General features: G+C 43.9%; 1 protein-coding gene across 5 annotated transcripts in view; it reads left to right on the top strand.

Moving 5' to 3' along the window:
• Positions 1-22865, top strand: part of DEUP1 (deuterosome assembly protein 1) — a 688113-nt gene that overhangs the window by 340601 nt on the left and 324647 nt on the right. For all 5 annotated transcript variants that reach the window (XM_069639298.1, XM_069639300.1, XM_069639299.1 and 2 more), the window contains 2 exons: positions 1752-1859; positions 19109-19222. In XM_069639298.1, the coding sequence (XP_069495399.1) occupies positions 1752-1859; positions 19109-19222 (222 nt within the window). The remainder of the gene's footprint in view (positions 1-1751; positions 1860-19108; positions 19223-22865) is intronic.

The raw sequence follows: 22865 nt of genomic DNA, 5'->3' as shown, positions 1-22865 counted from the left end.
CAACCGAACTCTTCGAACCTACGTGCTTGCATCCTCGCACCAGCTTGAGGCTGCATCATACCCTACAGAAAATGTCATCAGCTCGGTACGAAGTAACTGCTCATCGCTGGACACAGACTCAAGCTGCTGGAGTGCCGCTCATTGACTCGAACCAGCAGTTACCAAAGGACTCAATCCAGCTCGACCTTGAACCACTGCTTCGTCAGACTGCACACCAGAACATCAGGACCACTGCTTCAAACCATCGCCGGCCTTTGACTTGAACTGCTGGGGTGTCACTTATTGAACCTACCCAGCACTTACACACATCTTGAACCGGCTTCACTTTGAACCGATTCTGGTGTGTTTTCCAATTTGCATAGCTTGAATGCGCCTCCTTCTGAGAGCTCTGGGCCACTGCATTCGAATAGACGTGATTTCAGCTTGCTGCTTGGATCCAAATGACTTACAACAACTGACCTTAGCTTGAACTGCTTGCAGAAAAGCTCCAAGCCTGGTTCGACGCTGTTGAACCGCAAAGAACCACAGCAAGGTATTATTGACTATTAACTTTCCTCTTTGTCCTGTTGTGGGCCCTAGCGACTGGTTAGGTCACTCTATTCCCCTTTTCTACAGGAAAATGTCCTTTTCAAAGAACATAGTGGTTATTTCTTGCCTTTCAAGCCTGTTTCATTACCTAAAAGTTCTGCATTGTTCTATGTCTTGCATATTTTGTGTTCATTCTACCTGGATGGGTTTTTGTAGTGTTTTCTATTTAGTTACTATTGCATCTGGTGAGTTTAATTAAAGTTTAAAGTGTATGTGTATATATATATATATATATATATATATTTGTATTTTTTTGTTTTTGTTTTGTTCTTGTTTTATAGAACCTTGATTGGGTATTCCTTTATTATGGAGGGTTGTAGTTTGCTGTTTGGATTGCTACTGTTTCACATTCATACCCCTCTTGACAGTATAGCCTCAACTCGGCCTCACAAGTGTGAGTGCTGAGTAGGCAGATTAGCCTCTACTCATCCTTCTACTCATGTGGGGCAGAAGTCAATTTATCACAATATTCACATGTTTATTAAGAATATTTTTCTAAAAAAGCAAACAATGACCAGGCCTCTGGAGGTGAGAATATTATATGTGGAGGTTACAGAAATTCTTAAATTAGCAGAAGCTAGCAGAAGTTGGTGGACTGTGAGCCTCAGTGCTCTGACAAAGCCTTAACTATACTAAGAGATTGATGGACTGCGAAGTTAGGGATAAATGGTAGGAAGGCCTCTAGCTTAAAAAATGATCGTCAGATGGAGGCATCAGTCCGTTATCTTGCATAGAAGATAGTTTCCCAGATCCATATGTCTGGAGACCATTATAGGTCCTCTCTGTCGATAGAGCTATGGAAAGGGCTTTGGAACAGTCTAGTTAAATTCCTTATTATTTTAGCACAAAGGGATTGCTATGTAAATCCTGGTAGAAGGGTGCATGTATTAGAGGTGGCTAATGTGATTGAGAATAAAGTCAGAGTCCATAAGGGAATCCCAAAAGGTAGTTGCCACGATACCACGAAGTTAGTAGGTGGATATATGTTGAACTGATATTGTCTCTTCTCCGAATAGCCTTCAAACGTTTTGCTTAGATAAAGTCATCCACTATGGCGTCTCTTTAATCATGGAAAATGTTTATTTTCTATTATATATAAGACTGTGATCAAATAAAATGTAAATAAAAGGATAGAAGAACTAAATGTTAATGCATCTTTTCAGCTTAGGAAGTTGAAGAATACCTACGAAAAGCTGCAGACGCACAAAATGAAACACACCAAGCACCCCGCAAAGGACACAAATATATGCAAGTTAAACCAGAAACTTGAGGTAAGTAAATTGTACTTGCATGATACCAGACGAGAAGGTAGACTAAAACACTTGTTTTGAATTCACTCTCCAATTTGCTCTAGAAAAATTGCTCCTATTCTATTCATATTATTTGATGTCATTTTACAATTGCAAGAAATCGCCCCATTGGGAATCGGTTGAAGTCAGCCTGGTTAAGGTCTCCTGCTGACTCCTAGCACTCTTGCACATGCGTGGTTTTGCACAACTGACTCATGGCAATTTGGGGCGATATGCTGGTTTTAACATGAATAAGATGATTTTTTTAACATGTTGATCCTATAGAAATATGTGCACATGTAATTGTAAATGTTTTATTATTGTTCTGTTCAACTTTTAGTTGATACATTTCGTTTGTAAAGGTTTTGTATAAACCATATGCAAAACAACAAAAAAAAGAAGGCAGTACTTCCAGGCTAGGGACTAATCCCTCTTCTGCCTGCCCAAGTCCTTCTCCATTGGGAGCAGGCAACCCTGAGTTTCCTAGTACTGCCATTCAGCTGCAAGCTTCCTCTGAGCTTGCCTTCTGAACCTACCCTTTTTCTGAGAGCCCATGTCAGGAAGTGTTTCCCCAGGCTTGTGTTCAGGATGTTAGAAACACCTACACACAACTAGAAAACAGGGTCCCCATCATGTCGATTTGGCTCTGTGAGTGGTAAACTTTGCTGAGCAGTAAAGACTAAACTCTTAGTAGGGGAAGATTGTGGTTAAAGGTAAAGCGTAATACTTGTACTGTTCAATAAGGGATTGTCCACTGAATATATTAGTGAACATAAACGTATATAGTTAACAGGCGAGTAAGCAACAATGCAATGTACAGGTGAATAACAAAAACAGTCTGTCTTTTTCAGTGTCTTTGGTGTATGATACTGCCTGATAGGGTCATTTGGGTAGCGCAAGTTTGACCAAGCCACGAGGCTCCTAGGTTGGTAGTTTTATTTCAGCAGGACCCAGATACCAGTATTTACCAAAACATGATTAAGTCTCCCATAGGGTCCAGTATTAATGGTACAAAGATAATAGTTCTGCCTTCTGGCTTAGAGGAAATCAAGCACGAGCATTTAGAAAAATGAAATAACTTCTGTATATCCAGCCCATATGTGGTACAAACCAGTGGCAACTTTTCTTTAGAACAACAAGGATTTGTACAAATCACGCAAGTGGTTCTACACATGTTTTTGGAATATGTGTGCCCACATATTTCCAAGAGATGAAAAAGGAAAGTGTAAGAGAGCCTAACCAGATCTGAAAAATGGTAAATCAGAATCGTAAAACAGAAAACATCCTTTGGCAAAGATTGTTCAATGTCTAGAACATTTTAATGTTGGAGATGGCAGAGGCTTTCAAATTGTGAGCTGCGCTATTGAGTTTGATATCAAACTATACAGGTGAACACTTTAAGCAATGTTTATTTTGGAAGGTATTCAAACGTTGCAATAACATTCCCAAAGATCCCAAAGCTGGAGCCAGAAGGTGCAAATCTCCAATTGCAAAGGTCATTTAAGAAAAGTTACATCTCTACTAATGACAAAGGACTACATAACAATGTCCAACATTGTGGTGTTAGCTTCTAAAATCAATGGAGTACACCAGATGCATCTGCTATGTATAACACTAGGACTAGAATCCTGTTTATAAACAACCCTGTGATTAAATACTTAATGGGCAGAGCCAATGGCTACAGCATGATTATGCAATGTGGGTTATAAACCAACTGTAAGTAGTGCAATACAGACCTGAGACACCAGTAATTAGTTTATTCGGACCTGAGCATCCACCCCTGGAGGGCCACAGAAATAAGATGCTATGCCACTGTATCTCAGGGGCCCTAGAGACTTCCTTGCATGTTCTTGTATTTTGTCCATGGTACACTTCTACAGATAGTGGCACCCTCTCCCCATTTCCCCGCAGCTCTTTCCTCCAAATGTGGACTGGGACATTTCAGTGCTTGTCTGTGTGGTATTTGTAAGGGTGTGTGGGGCGAGGGACGCAAACATAGTTAGTACAGGTGTAGGGGAGTAAGTAGATATGGGGGAGGGCATGGATGGCTGCCCCCATAACAATGCAGTGAAATGTCCCCGGTGTTGGGATGCCATAGATCCAAAACATGCTCACTACAACCAATTTTTAGACAACAGGGTATTGTAAATGTTAGGGTTGTGTTCCTCTTGCTGGAGCCACATACACCAACCAGAGCAATATTTAATAAGAGCTTTGCAGAGACTGGCGAGAGAGTACTTTGCAGTACTAACTGGATGCTAGAGGTTTTACTTGCCACAAAGAAGACATGTATTAAATTCACATCATTCTATTTGATCTCTAGAGCTTTTTTATAGTTAGTGTTCGTGTCGAGCATGCATGTCCCTATTCTGGAAGGTAAAGTTATATTTTTTCATTAGTTATAGAGTAGGCAGTCATGCCACTGACATAAAGCCGTATACAATCATATTCCAATTTGGCAGTGATCACGTTTTAATTAAAAATGCATGCTCAATTGCAAAAGCTCATGTATGTTTAAAATTATATGAGCAACTGCTGTGCGTATAAATACTGCAGTATAATTTCCTCCTGCAAACACAAACATTCTGTACTTTAAAATGTTAATTCGTGCATTGTAAAACTTGAAAAATGTATTCATAAAAGTGCTACATTTAGGATCATAATTAGTTCCTGCCATAAATATGCCACACACTAAATCACTTAGAAGAACCAATGCACGCCTTTCCACCAGGCTACTGGCATTGCTACCCTTTAGTTCCTGTCCTGATTCTGGGGGCACTGTGATTCATTTCTAGATCTACTAACTACCAAGTACATTGAAAAGGGGGGATGAGGGAAGTAAAGGTGTGCGTTCTGCCTTTAGAGAGAGAACACACAATCCTGCTGTAAAACCAGACGAATTACTGTTCTTTCCTCTCCCCAACATTGGGGAGCCACTTTCAGAATTGCATCCTAAAAGGAATCCTTTCACCCTGCACTTCGGAGTCCAGTGAGATCCCCCAGAATGTGCAGGCACCACATGGTGCAGTGCCAGGCACCGGAAGCCTGCACCTCCAGGACTGCCGTGTCGTTCAGCCCATTGCGCAGTAAATGATGAAAATCCCGCGGAAGGAGCGGCGCCCGCATACCTGGCCACAGGCGCAATCCTTCAATGGACTGAAGTCACATTTAAAATGAGCCAGGGAGATGGAGACTATGGAGAGGGTGGTTTTCCAACCCCCTGAAACAGTGAATTTGGCTTTAAAACAAGGCGTAAAAGGTTCACGCATGGGCGTACATCAGGTTGCACTCTGGGGATTTCATGTTTTTTTGGTAGGTGGTCTGGGGGCTTGAAATTAAATTACTGTTTTCGCCTTCCCCATATGCCCCGACCTGCCAAAAAATGTGTTTACTCGAGCATCCGATTTTGATGCCAGCCATCTGTAGATGGCAGAATTCATGTACGCTTGTTTACACTACGACGTGCAAATTGTGCATGTAAGCCTGGTTCCGCCCGGATCTGTGTGTATTTTGTGCAGCTCTTGTTACAAATAATGAACATTGCATATGGGCTACAGTGCACATACGTGCATACAATGGAGGTTCCCTCCATGCACATATTAAAACAATGACCCCATAGGTGTCGTCCTGTTCTGTCAGGTTATTAAATAAATATTTAACATAAACGAATGGTCATCGGTACTTGTTCTTCACTTGCATTTGTCTACACTTAGCGACTGTTACGTTATTAAGTTTCTTCTTCTGAGTTAAACCACAAGATTGAATGCTGATAAGCACCACTGTTGAAACAGGATTTCTATCTATTAGTACACCTACGTTTTCTTTTTACTAAGACATCATTATTCAGAAATACACATTACTTATAACCACCACACAAACGCACGTCCCCACAGTATTGCACACAAACACATAACCTCCCAGTACACACACACCCTAACACATAGGTAGCATTACGCACATACATACATACACAGATCTCACACATTTCCACACTGATGCACCTTACCTAAGCACAGATAGCCACACAGTTTACACATATCCCTCACAAACAAATCCCAACTTCACACATTACGCCCACACATGCAAACGCAGATCTCACACATCCACTCACACATTTCCACACCGATGCACCTTACCGAAGCACAGATAGCCACACAGTTTACACATATCCCTCACAAACAAATCCCAGCTTCACACATTACGCACACACATGCAAACGCAGATCTCACACATCCACTCACACATTTCCACACTGATGCACCTTACCTAAGCACAGATAGCCACACAGTTTACACATATCCCTCACAAACAAATCCCAACTTCACACATTACGCCCACACATGCAAACGCAGATCTCACACATCCACTCACACATTTCCACACTGATGCACCTTACCTAAGCACAGATAGCCACACAGTTCACAACTATCCCTCACAAACAAATCCCAGCTTCACACATTACGCACACACATGCAAACGCAGATCTCACACATCCACTCACACATTTCCACACTGATGCACCTTACCTAAGCACAGATAGCCACACAGTTTACACATATCCCTCACAAACAAATCCCAGCTTCACACATTACGCACACACATGCAAACGCAGATCTCACACATCCACTCACACATTTCCACACTGATGCGCTTTACCGAAGCACAGATAGCCACACAGTTTACACACATCCCTCAAAAACAAATCCTAGCTACACACTGCATACACCCATGCCACATACACACTTCTACACAATTCTGCACACAAAAAGGAACTCACACCCACACCCGTCCACAAGTAAAATAACACAGTAATACACAAATACACATAACAAACCCATTATTATCCACATTTTTTTCAGACACGCGTTTACACTCACAAACAGGTCTGAAACATAAAAACCCTAAACACATTTACACATCCCTCCGCTCTCCCCATTACACCTCAAAATGTCACATAGAAACACACAACAGTATCCCTATACCATACACTCGCATCCAACATACAAAAAGCCTACCACCACCACCAAACATACTCACTTTACTACGCACACACACACAAACGTGTATTCAGATAGCTGTGACAATAACACACTTTTGCTCCCACTAATATACTTTCTCAGAAGACAAACTACTCTCTGTGCCTAATCCAAATTAGGAAATCTCCTTATCTTCACTTAAAAGCACATACACACCATACAAGTGTGTCACAAATACACACAGCCGACAACACCATAGCATAATCACACTTCCAAGCAAAGCTGCACCCACACCAGTGCCTCCACACCATGCAACAGGAAGATATTTCTTAAGACATTGCCTGCTTTGCTCTACTCTCGTTTTTTGGTAGCTGTACTCTTTCACACTGTACAGCAGTATACCACTGGTAGGTAGCTAGTAACAGGGCTGGCGATAAAGGTAAATAAACAGCGCCTAGACAAGGTCAAGTTGTTGCTGCTTGGCACTATGCTAATGGGCAAAAAGCACTGGCAGTGGTTATAAATCACGAGTGCATAGCGCTTAGCGTTGTATTCTTAAATGAATGTATGAATTCTACTAGAAGCAGTATGACCTATTGGGTCTGATTATATACTAAGAATCACGCAAGGACACAAAGTGTGTCGGACGCACCTTTTTTAAGGAAGGTTGCGGTCACGTGTGCATTGATCGGTGGCTGTGCGCTGCCCAGCCCCGTTGCATAGATTAGGGATACGCAGAGGCGTTGCTAGGGGGAGGCTGGGGAGGGCTATGACCCCGGGTCTTTTGGATGTAGCCCCGGATAGAACCTCAGGGGCTATAACCAAAAGCCTAGCTAGCCCTGGCAGTCCCCACATTGGCGTAGCCCCGGATCTTTTCCAGACCTAGCAGCACCCCTGCCTGATAGTAATGTCTGATAAGGTAGGTGCTGGAAGCGCACTTCACTGTGACATGCCTTTAAAGGGAGGGACTGATATCATAACATGTATTTAAAGAAGAACACATGTTTCTATCTCGGTTTGAGGAATGAAAATGCAAACCGCAGGTGAGCAGTTCATACAGCCGATGCTCTGGGGCCGTTCCAAGCGACGCGGGGGGTGCTTTGCCTTGTCAAGCATTTCCCAGTGCATGCCATTGCTTCCGCTTAGCTCGGTCCATGGCTAATGCACGTCCAAGGCCTGAACAAATATACTGAGTCTCGGTGCCCGCGGCCACCTTTTTGGATCGGAATGCTATGCCCGTTTCCTGGCCTGTTTCTGCGCAGCTGTATGGAATGATCTGACTAGAGGCTAAGCAATAGTTTGCCCTTTCTGGTTTATTTCAGAGGAGTTGGAATTGGGACCAAAAGTGAGATGCTCTCCGAGGCACAGAGGAGTGCCTTGCTATGGGGCACAGGCCATGTGGTGCTCTTCATGGATGGAAGTGCTCTCATTCCGTGCGCACGTTTAATTTAGTTTTGGACTCCTGCACCGCCCACTTTGCTCCAAACAAGTTGTAAAACTCTGGAGTATGCACAAAACTCTAGGCTTGAACCACCACTTCCCAAATTTCAGGTATAGAGCTGAGCAGAGGCCCGCTCAAATCTAGCTTTCTTCGAAAAAACTCTTTTTACTCAGCAGCTTTTAATTTGTGCAGCTCTTACTTGCTTCAGGCAGCGGAGTGGACCAAGGTAAACAGACGCCTCGTCTCAATAATGAAACACTTTGCTCCCCACCAGGATTAAACTGGAACTTGCCCTACTGAGGCTGTTGTGGGGTAGTTGCAGGAAATCACTGCTCCTTCGCTTTAGTAGTTTTCTTCTTTGCAGCGACCTTCAAACAGATTCCTGCTCCACGAGCAAGCGCCACCTAATAGCCTGAGAGGAGAACAGGGCCGAGACGACTTATTGTTTCCCGCTGCGCTGATAAGCTCTGCTTTTGTTTATCACTTGAATACATACGCTTTTCACATGCTGCACGGCTGCACGGCAGGGAATGACACCGTAGGATTGCAACTTGTGAAGCGCCTGTCTCTTTAACCGACACGAGCGTCGGAGAGCGTCATTGACACACTTCCTGGAAGACGCTGTTAAAATACTCAGCTGGGAACCCTTGCGGCGAGAAGCCCTGAGAGGAGAAAAGGGCTGAGACGACTCGCTGTTTCCCGCTGCGCTGATAAGCTCTGCTTTTGTTTATCACTTGAATACACACGCTTTCACATGCTGCACGGCTGCACGGCAGGGAATGACACCGTAGGATTGCAACTTGTGAAGCGCCTGTCTCTTTAACCGACACGAGCGTCGGAGAGCGTCATTGACTCACTTCCTGGAAGACGCTGTTAAAAGACTCAGCTGGGAACCCTTGCGGCGAGAAGCCCTGAGAGGAGAAAAGGGCTGAGACGACTCGCTGTTTCCCGCTGCGCTGATAAGCTCTGCTTTTGTTTATCACTTGAATACACACGCTTTCACATGCTGCACGGCTGCACGGCAGGGAATGACACCGTAGGATTGCAACTTGTGAAGCGCCTGTCTCTTTAACCGACACGAGCGTCGGAGAGCGTCATTGACTCACTTCCTGGAAGACGCTGTTAAAAGACTCAGCTGGGAACCTTTGCGGCGAGAAGCCCTGAGAGGAGAAAAGGGCTGAGACGACTCGCTGTTTCCCGCTGTTTGTGCTGATAAGCTGCTACGCTCCATGCTCTTCCTGGACCCTGACAGCACGGTTATACATTTCTATATATACGCTGGTAAGTGGAATCGGGAGCCGGTGTGTGTGACTTTGTCGTGGATGTGGTCTAATTCTCTACTGACAATCTTCTAATTACTTTTGCAATTGCTAACATTCATCTCCAGGAAGCATAACGGTGAAAGCTCAAGCCGGCCCGCACAATGCGGAAAACTCGAGCCCAGCGTAAACTAGAATCTACGCCGACCATGGAGCCGGCGCAGTACATAAATGAATGGCCGAAGGCTGCTAGTGCAGCAGGTTTACACACAGAGCGGCTTGCTGAGACACCAACCAATGCTACTCACCCATCTGACGTAGTAGCATCAAATATTATAGTTCCACCGCCTACATTATCTAGAGGCTCGTTTCCAAGGGAACAAATAAGTGGGAATGTGCGCAGTGCGATGTTAAAACCACTCAATTGCCCTGCTCGAGTCACAGACTCTGAGAATTGCCCATTGATACTGCCCTCTACCGAGTTATCAGTGGATGTACCTGTACAGGAAATCCAATTGACTGAGGAGCGGCAATTATTGGACGGTATGAGCGGCAGTGGTGGGGTTACCCTTGTTGGGGGGGTAAATGGAGAGGGATTCGACCCTGGGTATTGTGCTGCCGGGGTGGCGGGGCCTGCCGCCGTGGAGGTGGTGGGCGGAGGGCCCCGTGGAAGGCTTGTGGAGGAGATTGGATCACCTGTTGAAGTGAATATGGTGACGACATTAGTTGCCCTGATGGATGATGATGGCAAACTGCCATGCGAACTGCCATGCAAACACAGTGTGCTTGTTGGTGGCAAGGCTGAGCATCAGAGATCTATGGATGTAGTGACTTCGTACTTGAATTTGTCTACTAATCAATCGCCTAATTCCACTGGAAATCTGGTGTCCCCACGGCCCAGGTTTTACAGTGCTGTAGACACAGTAGCCTTTATTGGCAACACCAACCATGTGACAGATGATGCCAGCGAGGAGGTATTCATTGGTAAGAATGTCTCAGAGACAAGTGGGGAAGACGTTGTTTTGGTGAAGAGTGTGACACCACAGTGGGTGGGAAGGACGGCTGGTCAAGACCAAAATAATGAGCCATCCACTCAAGATTGTCCTGCCCCCTTTAACGACTTGAGACTTGGATCCTAAAGAAGGAACTCTTTGGAGGTATCTAACAAACTTTTAAACGCCCTCACACGCCTTAATGCGGAAAGAGCTGCAAATAATCTAGTGAATTGCGGAGTGTCCATGTTGGAGTGCGAAAATGTTGCTCTGTGTTTTGATGAAGCACCAGCGTTGCCACAGCCTATTATTCAAACACTAGAGGCAAGCTCCCTATTGAAACGTAGGAGGCTAATTGGGAGCATGTCGCCTAGTGTTAGCTGTTCACAGAATAAAAAACTGAAAATGTCAACTATCCCACTGGAACCTTCGTCACTGCTTTCAACAATGAATCCAATTTGGTTGGAACCCACCAAACTCTTAGCCTCCACTACTGTTTCTTCAACAGATGAAGATTCCACTGATTCATCCATAATGTAACGCCCCTACCTGAAGATTAGAAGACCTGTGCATCGTGATAGGGTACACCCACGTGCCATCAGTAACGTGTTAGAAGAGCGGGATACTGTTCACCATGCTAAAGATTTACAAGCAACCATAATCTCATCCATGACACTATCAATTGCTCCATTTATCAAAATGTATGAAAATCTTAATGAGAACGTAAAAGAGCTTTCATCAGTGGTTGCTACAATAAACAGTAAGTTGCTTAGCATGGAAAACAAAAACTTCCATTGTAAAGAAGTGCTTCATGAAATACATCGAAAGACCGACTGGGCCCTAGAAGCCCTTGTTGACCATGCCAAAAATGCAAATTTGGACAAAAAACTGTTGGCTGAAGTTGCAAAAGAGGCACTGGGGATTTTTCAACAACAGAAAATTAAGCATGACCAGGAAACGGATGTGATCCCTTGTCCAGTAACCTGCCTGCTACCTAAAACAGTGAAACCAGCAAATGTGGAATGGATTACTGAGCAGGAATGTGCCAATGTTGCACGGAATGTTCAAAAGCACGCTAGCAGCTCAGCACAATATGCTACTTTAAGCTCACCCTTGCAAACGAAAACTATATTGAACCTTCGGAGCCCTGTCGGCAATGAGGCGTTTTCACTACAAACGCTTAAGCATCCAGGCTGTGCATCACTGGCTGTGGTTGCTGCGAATAGCACACTTGCAGATGACTGCCAACCTGTGAACGTTCCTTTGAAAGAACTAAACAAGGTCAGCAGTGCATTTGCCAGCATTATTAAGGAGTCCCAAGTGGCCTCGGATTTGGCTCTTTTAAATCCTCAAGTGCCATCGACTTCAACAATACCCGCTAACAGGGAAGTAACAAGCTCCCAAACGCCAGCTATGCCCCTCAAGGGAGCGGTTGATGCAACGCCTGAACTATACAACATCTTTAAAGGCCCATTGGACACCCAAAAGACCACTGCAAGTTGTGCACAGCCAAGGAACGGCTTGATCAAAAATAGTAAAAATCAGCCACACAGGAAAGCTAAACGCAGTGCTGACTCAAGAAAATTCCTGCGTTATCTTAAAACAGTCAATGTAACGGTTAATGGACCCTTCCATGGAGCGGAAAACGCCGGAAGAAAGGAAGGTATACATGCAGTAACGTCTGGCCCAATCGTTTTAGAGGAATCTCTAATTAGGAGCAGCGATGGCACAGATTTGCTAATAAACCTTTCAACATATAATGACGAAGAACTTGCAGCGAAGGAGCCAGCTGTGGTCCACCCTATGAGTTTGCCTGAATCACCCACTCTGGTGCAACCTGTAATTGCTCCAGAAGGACTCATTGTGCCGGCGGTCCAGGCAGACATAAATGCATGCGACAGGGTGGCACAGGCTGTAACACAGGATTTAACTGCAGCGACGTCCTCGATAATTCCATCTAGAAAGTGACAATTAATCCAACCGTCACCCTCGCTACAAAATGTGAAAGATCGTTTGGAACCTATATTTACGACATTAGAGGCCAAACGAAGATTGATTGCTGCCAAGTCGCAAATCAAAGGCCTGTTGTCAAGCCCGCAAGTTGACCAGGAGGTGTTGCTTGATACTGACAATGCGCAAGCTCAAAAGAGAGAGTCCCACTCTGTGAATAATGGTTATCCGATACCACACAGAAATAGACAAACCTCAAGCCTTAACATAGGAATTGACCCAAAGACACAAACAGCGCGGCAGAGTAACAAAAATGTGCATACTCCAAAAGTCAACAAGAAAGGGAGGAAATTACAAGCACATTCAATACAAGCGCCACATCGACTCCTCTTGGAACAAATTGAAACCTCTGATGAACTAATCTTAAACCGACACAATGTGTTATGGCTGTGCCATCTAATTCCAAGTTTAAGAGCAATTGAATCTGTGGATCTAAAAATTGTGGAATTCTTCAATGAAAAGAAAAATGATGCTGTGATTTTACATCTACAGTCTAAACTTATTGTGGAAGCCCTGTTGGATGCTGGCCCCGTGCTGATATCACTGGGGTTCGACATAGCAAAAATTGAAGAAGACCGACAATTTGGCTCGCTTAAAGAGAAGGCTGACCTGCCAATAGTTGCTGCCACAAGTTACGCTCTGACTGAAGAAATAGAAACAAACCAGGGCGAAATCAAAACTGGAGAGTCGGCGTTGGGTCTGCATCGAGCTTTACTCTCCACTGAGGCACCCCACACAAAGGATCCGATAAGAATAACGATTAATGGAACGGTGAACCCTTTGCGCACAGGGGTTGACCCTAAGACTCAAGAATCTTCAGGTAACAGAGATGATGACTGGACATGGTTGGCTGCAACCATAAACAATAAACTGGAAAAGTAATGGCAGGAACCAGAGGGCCCAAAAGGGTGCACCATGGGTTCATGGAATACCGTGGTTTTTTGCACCTCTTTGAATCATCGTGGGCCTGTGGATTGGATATATTATGCTTACAAGAAACTTGGCTTTTGCAAAATCCGTTGCAGGAAGGCTTTGAAGTGGCATTTAATCCAGCCATAAAGCAGGCAAAAGGTAGACCGATGGCTGGCCTGCTTGTGGCTATAAAAAAAGCATCCGGCCTTCGGATTTTGAATTCATGCAATCCATCTCCTTTTATCCAGGTTGTCACCATCAGTACCCACCAAAATGGTTGTAAGGCACCATGCTTGTATATCATTAATGTATATTGGAATCATCTGGCCAAGGAAGACTCGCTTTTTATTGATCAAATTACAGCATTGATTGACGATCTCTTAACAAAGGAGCTGCCATTGGACCTAATTGTGTGTGGGGATTTAAACATTGTTTGTACCCCAAATGGAGACAGAATTGGGCTATGGGGTAAGAAGGCCCATAAACACGAAGAAGTAGCAGCTCAGTGGTGCCTAGAAATGGAGCTCCGTGGTCTATCAATGCTCAACGGCCATACTGTTGGGGACATTCCTGCATGTCCTACATGGAGAAGATCTGATCAGGAATCAGTACTTGACTACATATTTGTTTCTGAAAACATCCACAAACGGACAAAAAAAATGGAAGTTGTCAGAATGAAGCATAGCGACCACGATATGGTTCAATTTATATTTGAACATTCTACTTCGTGTATTAAGGAAGGTTGGCGCTTTGCTGTGACTACTGGATCCAGTAGGATCCGTCTAAACTTGTTGGACCCAGAAGTTGCTGCTATTACACATAATTTCCAACATGGCTCAAAAGCACTTGAATATCGAGATCTTTTGTGCGATTATGAAGAACGAAAACATAACACAAATCATAAGGAGTTTCGAGCAAAACACAAATTTGATATGGCTGTCATGCAACGAAAAAGAGCCATGCGACAAGAACTAAGGGCTCTAAAAAATATAAGCAGTATATCCAGGAAGGAGTGCAAACGAATGATCAAACAAAGATACCGGAACTGGCATAAATCACATGCAGCTATTATGATGCAAAATGACTCTGAACTTATGTTACAGAAAATGTCTGGTAAAAAATCGGCTTAGTACTGGAGACTGATAAATAACAGCTTGGCTCCCCAACATGCATTACAAGCTAATGCAGTCTCTGAAGTAAAGTGGGCCGAATTTTACTCGAATTTATATGCTAAAGATCCATCTCCCACAGTCTGGGTATATACGGCGCTAAAGAAATGGGACTTGGTGTTTGAGCGTCTTGATATACTCAACGTAATTAAAAACGGGCACGATTCTAGAGCTCCCGGGCCCTATGGCCTAACTAACTTTACGCTCAAGAAAAATCCAGAACTATGGACAGACTTTTTTGTAACGTTGTTTGAAAGAGTCATTAAGAACTGCTCGACCCCAAAGTCTTGGAAAAGCGCGGTGGTGGTACCTATTTTTAAAAAAGGGGATCGAACTAATCCTCGAAACTATAGGCCTATAGCGCTACTTGACGTCTTGGGGAAGATCTATGCCAGCCTCTTACAACAAAAACTCCTAAAATGGGCTACAGCTGCTAACCACGTAGATCCCAGACAAGCAGGTTTTGTAAAAGGAGTAGGAGGTGGGTTGAACCTGTTACTGCAAAATCTTCTAAAAATTGATGCACTGAAGTCAAACACAAAGATCTATACGGCCCTGATAGACTTGTCACAGGCGTTTGATGGCATAAATAGGGAGCTGTTGTGGGAAAAACTCACAAGGTGGAACTGCCCCTCGAGCCTAGTGGATGCAATCCGCGAGTTACACACGGACACTTCTATTAAGATTCGTTTGGATGAGAAAGGTACGTTGTCTGCTGCCATTGCCACATATAAGGGCGTGAAACAAGGCTGCCCGTTGGCAGCAATTGTTTTCAATCTCTTTATCTCAGACATAATGCAAGCCTTTAATGGTGTAGCCACCTTTCCTCCAAAACTTTATGGGTCTCCTATAGAATACCTGGTCTATACAGATGACCTTATTTTGGTAGACTTGATGCCTATTGGGCTCCAGCGAAAACTCAATTGTCTTGAGCATTACACAACAGAAAACAGACTCAAAATCAACAAAGAAAAAAGTGAAATTCTGATTTTCGAAAAGTTACGGGGAAATAAAGGCAAAAAAGGAAAGTTTTGCTGGCGGCTTGCAAATGAGTGCCTACAAATCGTAAAGAACTCAACCTACTTGGGCATGAAAATCAGCACCAGTAGAAGAGATGAGCCGTCGTCTGCTGTTGCAAAAAGCAAGCGCCGGCAGCTAACGTGTCAAGCGCAACTAATCAACAAGAAATTTGGCAAATTTTCGCTAAAACCTGTCATTTTATTTTTTGAGCAAAAAGCAATTTTCCCCACCTGCACTAATATATGGTGGGGAAAATGCATTTGGTTGTGCAGAGGTCTTGTGGAATTCCCTAGAAAATATTTTTTGGTCCCGTGTCTTGCAGCTTCCAAGGGTACATCGACAACATGTCTACGGTACGAGCTAGGGCTCATATCAATTAAAGCAAGAGTCACGTGGAACTTACTAAGTCTATATAGAAAAACGATGGTTAAAACTCTGGTGCCGCAATTTGAATTATTACATAAGTCTGATAATGACACTACATTGTTTGATTGGAATGTACTCTGTCAGGCTCTATTAAAGGAGTACGACATCAGTCTCTTATTGCTAAAAGAGAACCCAGACATGGCTAAAACGAAAATCTGGAGATCTGATTGGATATCGACCTGTGACTCAAGAGCAAATTCAATTCTAATGTGTGAGGTACCGGGAGAAGCAAAAGCTTATGGTCAGAGACATACATATCTAACCTGCTTACCAGAGCAGTACTCAAGAGCCCTGTACATGCGTTTCAGAATGAATTTGTTTTTAACAAAAGAGCGTTTGGTTACATGGACGAAGTATGCTAACATCGATCCAGTGTGCAGATTCTGTAAAATGAGTAATGAATCCATCAAACATTTAGTCATGGTTTGTCAGGCCTTTGAGCAACAAAGAGAAAGACATTTTGGTAAACTGATCAATGAGCATCAATTCATGAAAACAGATGATTGGTGGAAGGCACTGTTTGAGGGGAACAACAGAGTAGTTCTATTTGCTTTAGTAAACTTCCTTCGATAGCTAAAAAGTAATTTAGATACTGAGAATGGGAAATTGGGTCTACGTAATTAAGAACTGTTATGGAGGAGGTATATGGGTTGTATGTGTGCAATCAAAACGATGATGTTTCAGACTGATGAAGAAAACTAAGAGATGGAAGGAGGTATTTGGAGATTGTATTGTTATTTTAAAGGTTTGAATAAACCAAATAAAAAAAAATAAAAAAAAATAGCCATCACTGGAGGTTAACCTCCAGAGCGCAGCCACAGAGCAGTGCACTATGGGTAGGCAGATTAGCTGAAAAGCTTGCTTTCTGCCTCAAATGAGGAGATTGGCCTTGTTTTACAGGGCAGTACTATTTGATCCCTAACCTTATGCTATTTTATACACACCTTTATCCACCTAGACTGACAGTTCTCAGGGAAACAACAATCAACCTCATACACATTTCACCCTCATTAGGGGTCATCAGTGTGGTGTAAGCTGACATCCCAGAGATTGGCACATTAGGACATGTTTACCTTGACCATACAACAAAACGGATTCTGGAGAAGTTATCTAAAAGAGATAATAAATCAATATTTTAGTAGTTTTGAAAGAGGCAAGAAAAACCCTTCTGCCTACAATTTGATAATACAATTTGCCGTTACAGCTAAACGAAAAAAAAAAACATGCATAATGCCACCTAGCAGACAGCACTGGAAGTTCTGTTCCAGATCAGAGTCTCAAAGCGATGCACTATGGGTAGGCAAATTAGCTGGAAACCTTGATTTTTGCCAAATATGAGGAAATTGACATTGGGCTTCATTCCGAGTGCGGCGGTAAGGGGTTAACGGCACTGGTAAGGATGCCGGTGCCGTTAACCTCCTACCGCCGCATTCCGAGGTCCCTTTTCGGGTCCCACTAAGGCCGGCTCATTTTACCAGCCGCCCTTAGCGGGTGCCGCTAAGGGACCAAGGAGCTAATAACGGGCCCGCTATTTGCGGGCCCGTTATTTGCTCCTTCCCCATTCCCATTGAGCCCTATGGGTGCTCGAATGGGAATGGGGTATGGTTTTCGGAATGGGGACTTACCGGGTCCACAAAGGTCGGAATGTCCCGGTAAGTCCCCATTACGACACCACGGACCCGGACACGGGTTTGGAGGCAGGCATGGTGCTATTAACACCATGGCTGCCTCCAAACTCGGAATGACCCCCATTGTCTCATAAAGCAGTACTATTGTATCCATAACCATATAAACCTAAAACGTACAGCTCTCAATGATGCAGCAACCAACCATGTACTCTTTTCATCCTTATTGGGGATTGTCAGTAGAGTGTAGCTTGACAGCTTTGAGATTGGATTATTAGGCTGTGTATACCATTCCCACTCCATATTATGGTGGGTTTTTAAAAAGCAAGGAAACCCCCTTCTGGTAGCAGTGTGATAGCAAAATCAAGCATTTCAGCTAATAAGTCAAACATGCACATTGCCACCTAATTGGTTGTTGCATCCTTCAGATTTTTCAGGCTTTAGCTTTGTTTTTTGGGGCTCTGACACACCCTGTTTCCTTCTTGCATAGGGATAGGCTACAGAGGGATAGGGCTACAGAGGGTTATGGCTACAGATTTTCAGATTGGGCCAGAGGGGGCATCACTTGGGCCGCCTTACATTTCATGTCTGTTAGTGTTCACTCTTCAGGCACAGGATGGGAAATTCTTGGGTGGTAGTTAAGTATTCCTGCAAAGTATTAGGCAGTATATACAATCTCTTAAAGTGATGTTGATACATTCGGAAATAAAGAGCAAGCCTGTTTTGCCTCTTACGCACTAAATCGGCCATGTGGTATCATGCAAGAGATGTGTGTGTCCTATTCTGTTCTTCTTGTTAATTTCTCAAGTGAGATGATTTAAGTGCCATGTGACTAACCTATCCAATGACTGAGCAAAGCCATTTCATCTTTGCAGCCATGAGGAGTGCCCTCTGAGGTTGAAATCATTCAGCCTTTAAGAATTTATCACATTTTTCGATCAAGGCTTATTTAATAAAAATGTATGTGCAGTACACTGAATTTATTTTGCAAAACTAAAAAGAATATCATTAAAGCATTCCTGTAAAATTTAATTCGCAATGTTCCTTTGAAAATTACATTGTGTGCATTTCTGGCATTTCTGACAAAACCTGTGTGATTTTGTAATTTTTTAAAAATATACTGTACTCTGCATTTATCTGTACAGAACGAATACATATTCTGCGAAGAATCCTGTATTAGTGTAGAATTCCATCACGACAGGGCATTGCTTTTTGTCTCCTATCCCGCATCACCTATTCAGATGTCCGGCCTAGTTCATGGTCAGGCTGGGTCAAGGCAGAATAAAGGCACTTTGCTAAATACCACTTAGTGAACAACTAGCAAAGGCATGAATAAATGACATTGGCTGAGTTTAGATGCTGTTAATTGAAAGTATGACATTTTACATTTTTTTTCTTCAGGAATACAAAGTTAAATCAAAAGAATGGGACAAACAAAGATCATTATATCAAAAGCAGCTGGCTTCAATGGACGCGGAGCGCAAATCCTGGGCAGAGAAATGTGAAGAACTCCAGGTACATTGAGACAGAACAAAACACAGTCTGAATGGAAAGAACTGTAGACATTTATAAGCCGAGATATCTTTGTGTCTTTTGCAAAGCATTTGTTTTTGGTGACAGCTGTGAATTCCTAGGAAGGTACCTTCTGTAAAAAAAAAAACGACACATTATCGCCTATACAAGTAAAAGACATTATTTTTCTACGTTCATCCAGAAAAATGTGCATCGGAAGATTAAAACCAGTCCTATGTTAAGTTTGCAAAATGGCTGATTTACTATGACAAATAAATTGCAAGTTACTCAAGCAGGTTTGTAATACATTGCCTTCGTTGCCTCCACCCCCTTAAATTGTGCCATATCATTATACCGGAAGGTCGGTTAAGGGTGCCTTCCGTCAGAATGTGCCTAAGTCATTCCTTTCTGCTGACTAATTGTGAGCAGTTTCTGCAATTTCTTTTTTGTTTTGTTTGTGGGAATCCGAGGGGGATCCAAGACTTTCTCTTAATACCTTCTTCTACCTCTCTTTGCTTTCACAACCGTCTGCCAATGGCACGAGATGAAAGGTTTAGAATTACTTGGCAGGAAATCAAAGGTTTCAGGAAGTCACCAAAACAACTTGGCTCCTGAAGTACCATGTGGGCCGGGGTTAGCATATTTCCCCCCAGCATAATTCTTTCTCGGGAGGATAGCACAGGGGCAACGCGCTCGTCTTGGAAGCAAGACTGCGGAGCGACACATGTTCAATCCCCGGGTCCGCGCTTAGAAACTTCTGGGTATTAAGCGCGTTATAAACAACCAACTATAATTATAAAATTATTATTCTCATCAAATGCCCAGAAAGATTTGATTAAATCACTCTACCCAATTGAAGCAGAAAGCCATTTCAAATCCTTTTGCCCATTTATAATGTTGCTGCTACAAGAAAAAATGACTACCTGCAGACATAGTAGCAATCTCGGACCTCACTCGCATTACTTGGATCCAGTTTACGACACAAAATATAATCCAGATGTAGCCGTGGCCACACACGGGGCCCGGCTAGTAGGGGCTATGTGCTTATCTCTTAAGGGAACACCTATAAATAAGACGCAGACACCAGGATAAATAAAGTATTTTGGTAAATGTGTAGTGTGTTTATCTATTTATGTGTGTCCTGTGTGTGTGTGCGTTTTGGAGGAATCCATCCAGCCCACCATGGGGCTGGATGCAATGTCAAAAAAAGAAAGGAAAGAAAACAAAGGAATAGAACTCCCCTACCCAAGAATGAGTTTGCGAGGGGAGAAAATAATTTAGAGAAGGTTTGAAAGAAAAACCGTTAAAAAAGACAGTTGAAAGGGGAGGAAGGAGAGCGAGTCAGTGAGACTTACTGGGAGGCCACTGCCTCAAGGGGCCGTGAGGGCCTAGATCCATTGATGCCACAGGCTGCCTGGCACCATTGATGGATGCTAATGCTAGGGGCAGCTCGGCCGCCCTGGGGCCATGGCACCTGTGGTCCTGTCTGGGGGTCAGACCGAATGGGCCCAGCAGTTTCAAGGGCCCAGGGAATGTCCCAGGTGCTGCCTGGGCTGAAAAAAGAACAGCACTGCCTGTGTGTGGGGGGCAGCCCAGACCAGGCTGCTTAGCTGTATCCCAGATGGCCTGCGGGGTGGCCAGCGAGGCAGGTCCTTCAAAAAATTCCTCCCGGGCTACGTATGCCAGGCACAACACAGGACATGAAGAGAGCAAAATCTGCTCCATCCAAGAGGGTGGACCAGTGAAGATAGTCCTCGCTGACCTTGCCTGCCAGCATGGGTGAAAAGAAGAGGAGAAGGATATCCCAGGCAGCTAAATTGAGTGGCCTGGTTGAAACAAATCCCTGGGCCGCCACTGGAGCAGCCCGGATGAAGGGCCAGAAGCCCAACAAGGCCGTGGGCAGTGAACGGTGAGCGTGATGGTGTCCCCATGACAATGGGGTCGTCGTCTGAAGATAAACTGACGCCCCCCCCCATGATTCTAAAGTATGCCACAAGTTTGGCCCACCCTGAAGATTGCTCAAGCCTTGGGCACAACGGTGACAACGGGTGGACCCTCACTTGCGCAGGGGGCCGCACAGGACAGTGAAAGAGTGCGGGCAGCGCAGTGATCGGGGGTGGCTCCATGTGGTGGACTCTCCAAGTGCCCCCTCCTCTTCCCAGGGCCCCCATCACTCTATAGTCCATGTGATGAATTTTCTTCTCACAGTGCGTCTTCCATTGTAGCCATGGGAATCACGCGATAGACCCCGGCTTTCCCACGATAATGCGAAATTGTAACCAGCTTCTCAGACGACCCCCAACTCTCCACTTCACATGGTGTACTCTTTCCTTCTCCACACCTCTAGTCTAATGCATTTGCATTCTTTTTCCTCCTCCAAACTGCTTTTTGATCACTTTTTGTGTTCTCACTTCCCCGGTATTATCCCGAGAATCGCTTGCATCGAGCAACAAGCAAAAGAAAATTCTGGATTTTCATATCTGAAAAGTCTCTCTGCTGCAAAGGGAGATGATAGCTATTTTCCGGGGAACAAGGGGCCTGTTGAATAAATGACTAGATGGATTTATCCCAACCAGTCCCATAAACCAAGTCAGCGCTTCGTGCCCAAGTTGTTTCTTATTTGGTCCAAATCCATCCAGCGTTTTTGCATGCTGGTTGATCAAAAATCAGACTTTTTCTCTACAGGAAAAAGAATCAGAGTATGCCAAAAGCAGAGTGTTGTTTGCCTAATAATCTTTTAATTTTTTTACTAATGTTCACAAAAATGCCCAGACTATTGAAGCCTGTCACAAAACTTTTATTTTGAAAACGCCATCCAAATCTGTCCATCAAGTCAAATGTTATTAGAGTTTTCGGATTTCTAACGGCTCGTAGGTTTCCCCTCAAATATATGCATTATAGACATTAACAAAACTATTGTTTTTTTTTTTAAAATCACAAAATACCTTTTCCCATACGTTTTTATGAAGACTGATGTAGCACTCATTTCTCATGACTAGATCGCCTCTCATTTGGCTAGCATGTTCACACACTCGTTCCTCAGCTGTCTTTTCCTGTTTAAGGTTAACGACTCTGATAAGTAGCCGTCCTCAGACGACTCCCATGGCCTACGTGCTCACACACTCATTAGCCACACTAGACTCCTTAAGAACCGTTACAGGATCACAGAGAGTTCTCCCGCAGGCTGTCTATGGCCTTCTTCCCCACCAGGCGAAGAGCTTCCCTGGTACCTTTGCCTTGACCATTGCTCTCCTCCACCAGCCCTAACTCTTTCTATAAAAATGTCCTCTATACTGAATGACACATTTTCCTAGCTCCTCTTTGCTGCTCCTCCACTTCCTCTTTCATCTCTCTTCTTCTTGTGAGTCATACGCTACAGATATATGTGCTACACCTCAACTATATTTCCTCAGTAATAATGGCCTTGCCTCTTGCTCTTCCAACCAGCTCCTGTTAGTTGTCCTACCACCTCTTCCGGACTGCTTCTCTCCCACTTCAACTCCTCGCCTCCACTTTCTCTAGTTATTCTTCTCCCTCCTCCTCCATGCTGCTCCTCCTTTAGATTACACAGACTGCACTGACTTTGCATTTTAGGGTGCATGGACAACCTACATTGGCGTCATGTGTTATGCTGGTTTAAGTCCCA

This window comes from Ambystoma mexicanum, chromosome 7q, assembly GCF_040938575.1.
Source record: "Ambystoma mexicanum isolate Mex_15411 chromosome 7q, UKY_AmexF1_1, whole genome shotgun sequence".
Taxonomy (NCBI): domain Eukaryota; kingdom Metazoa; phylum Chordata; class Amphibia; order Caudata; family Ambystomatidae; genus Ambystoma; species Ambystoma mexicanum.
This window is presented reverse-complemented; position numbering and strand designations above follow the sequence as displayed.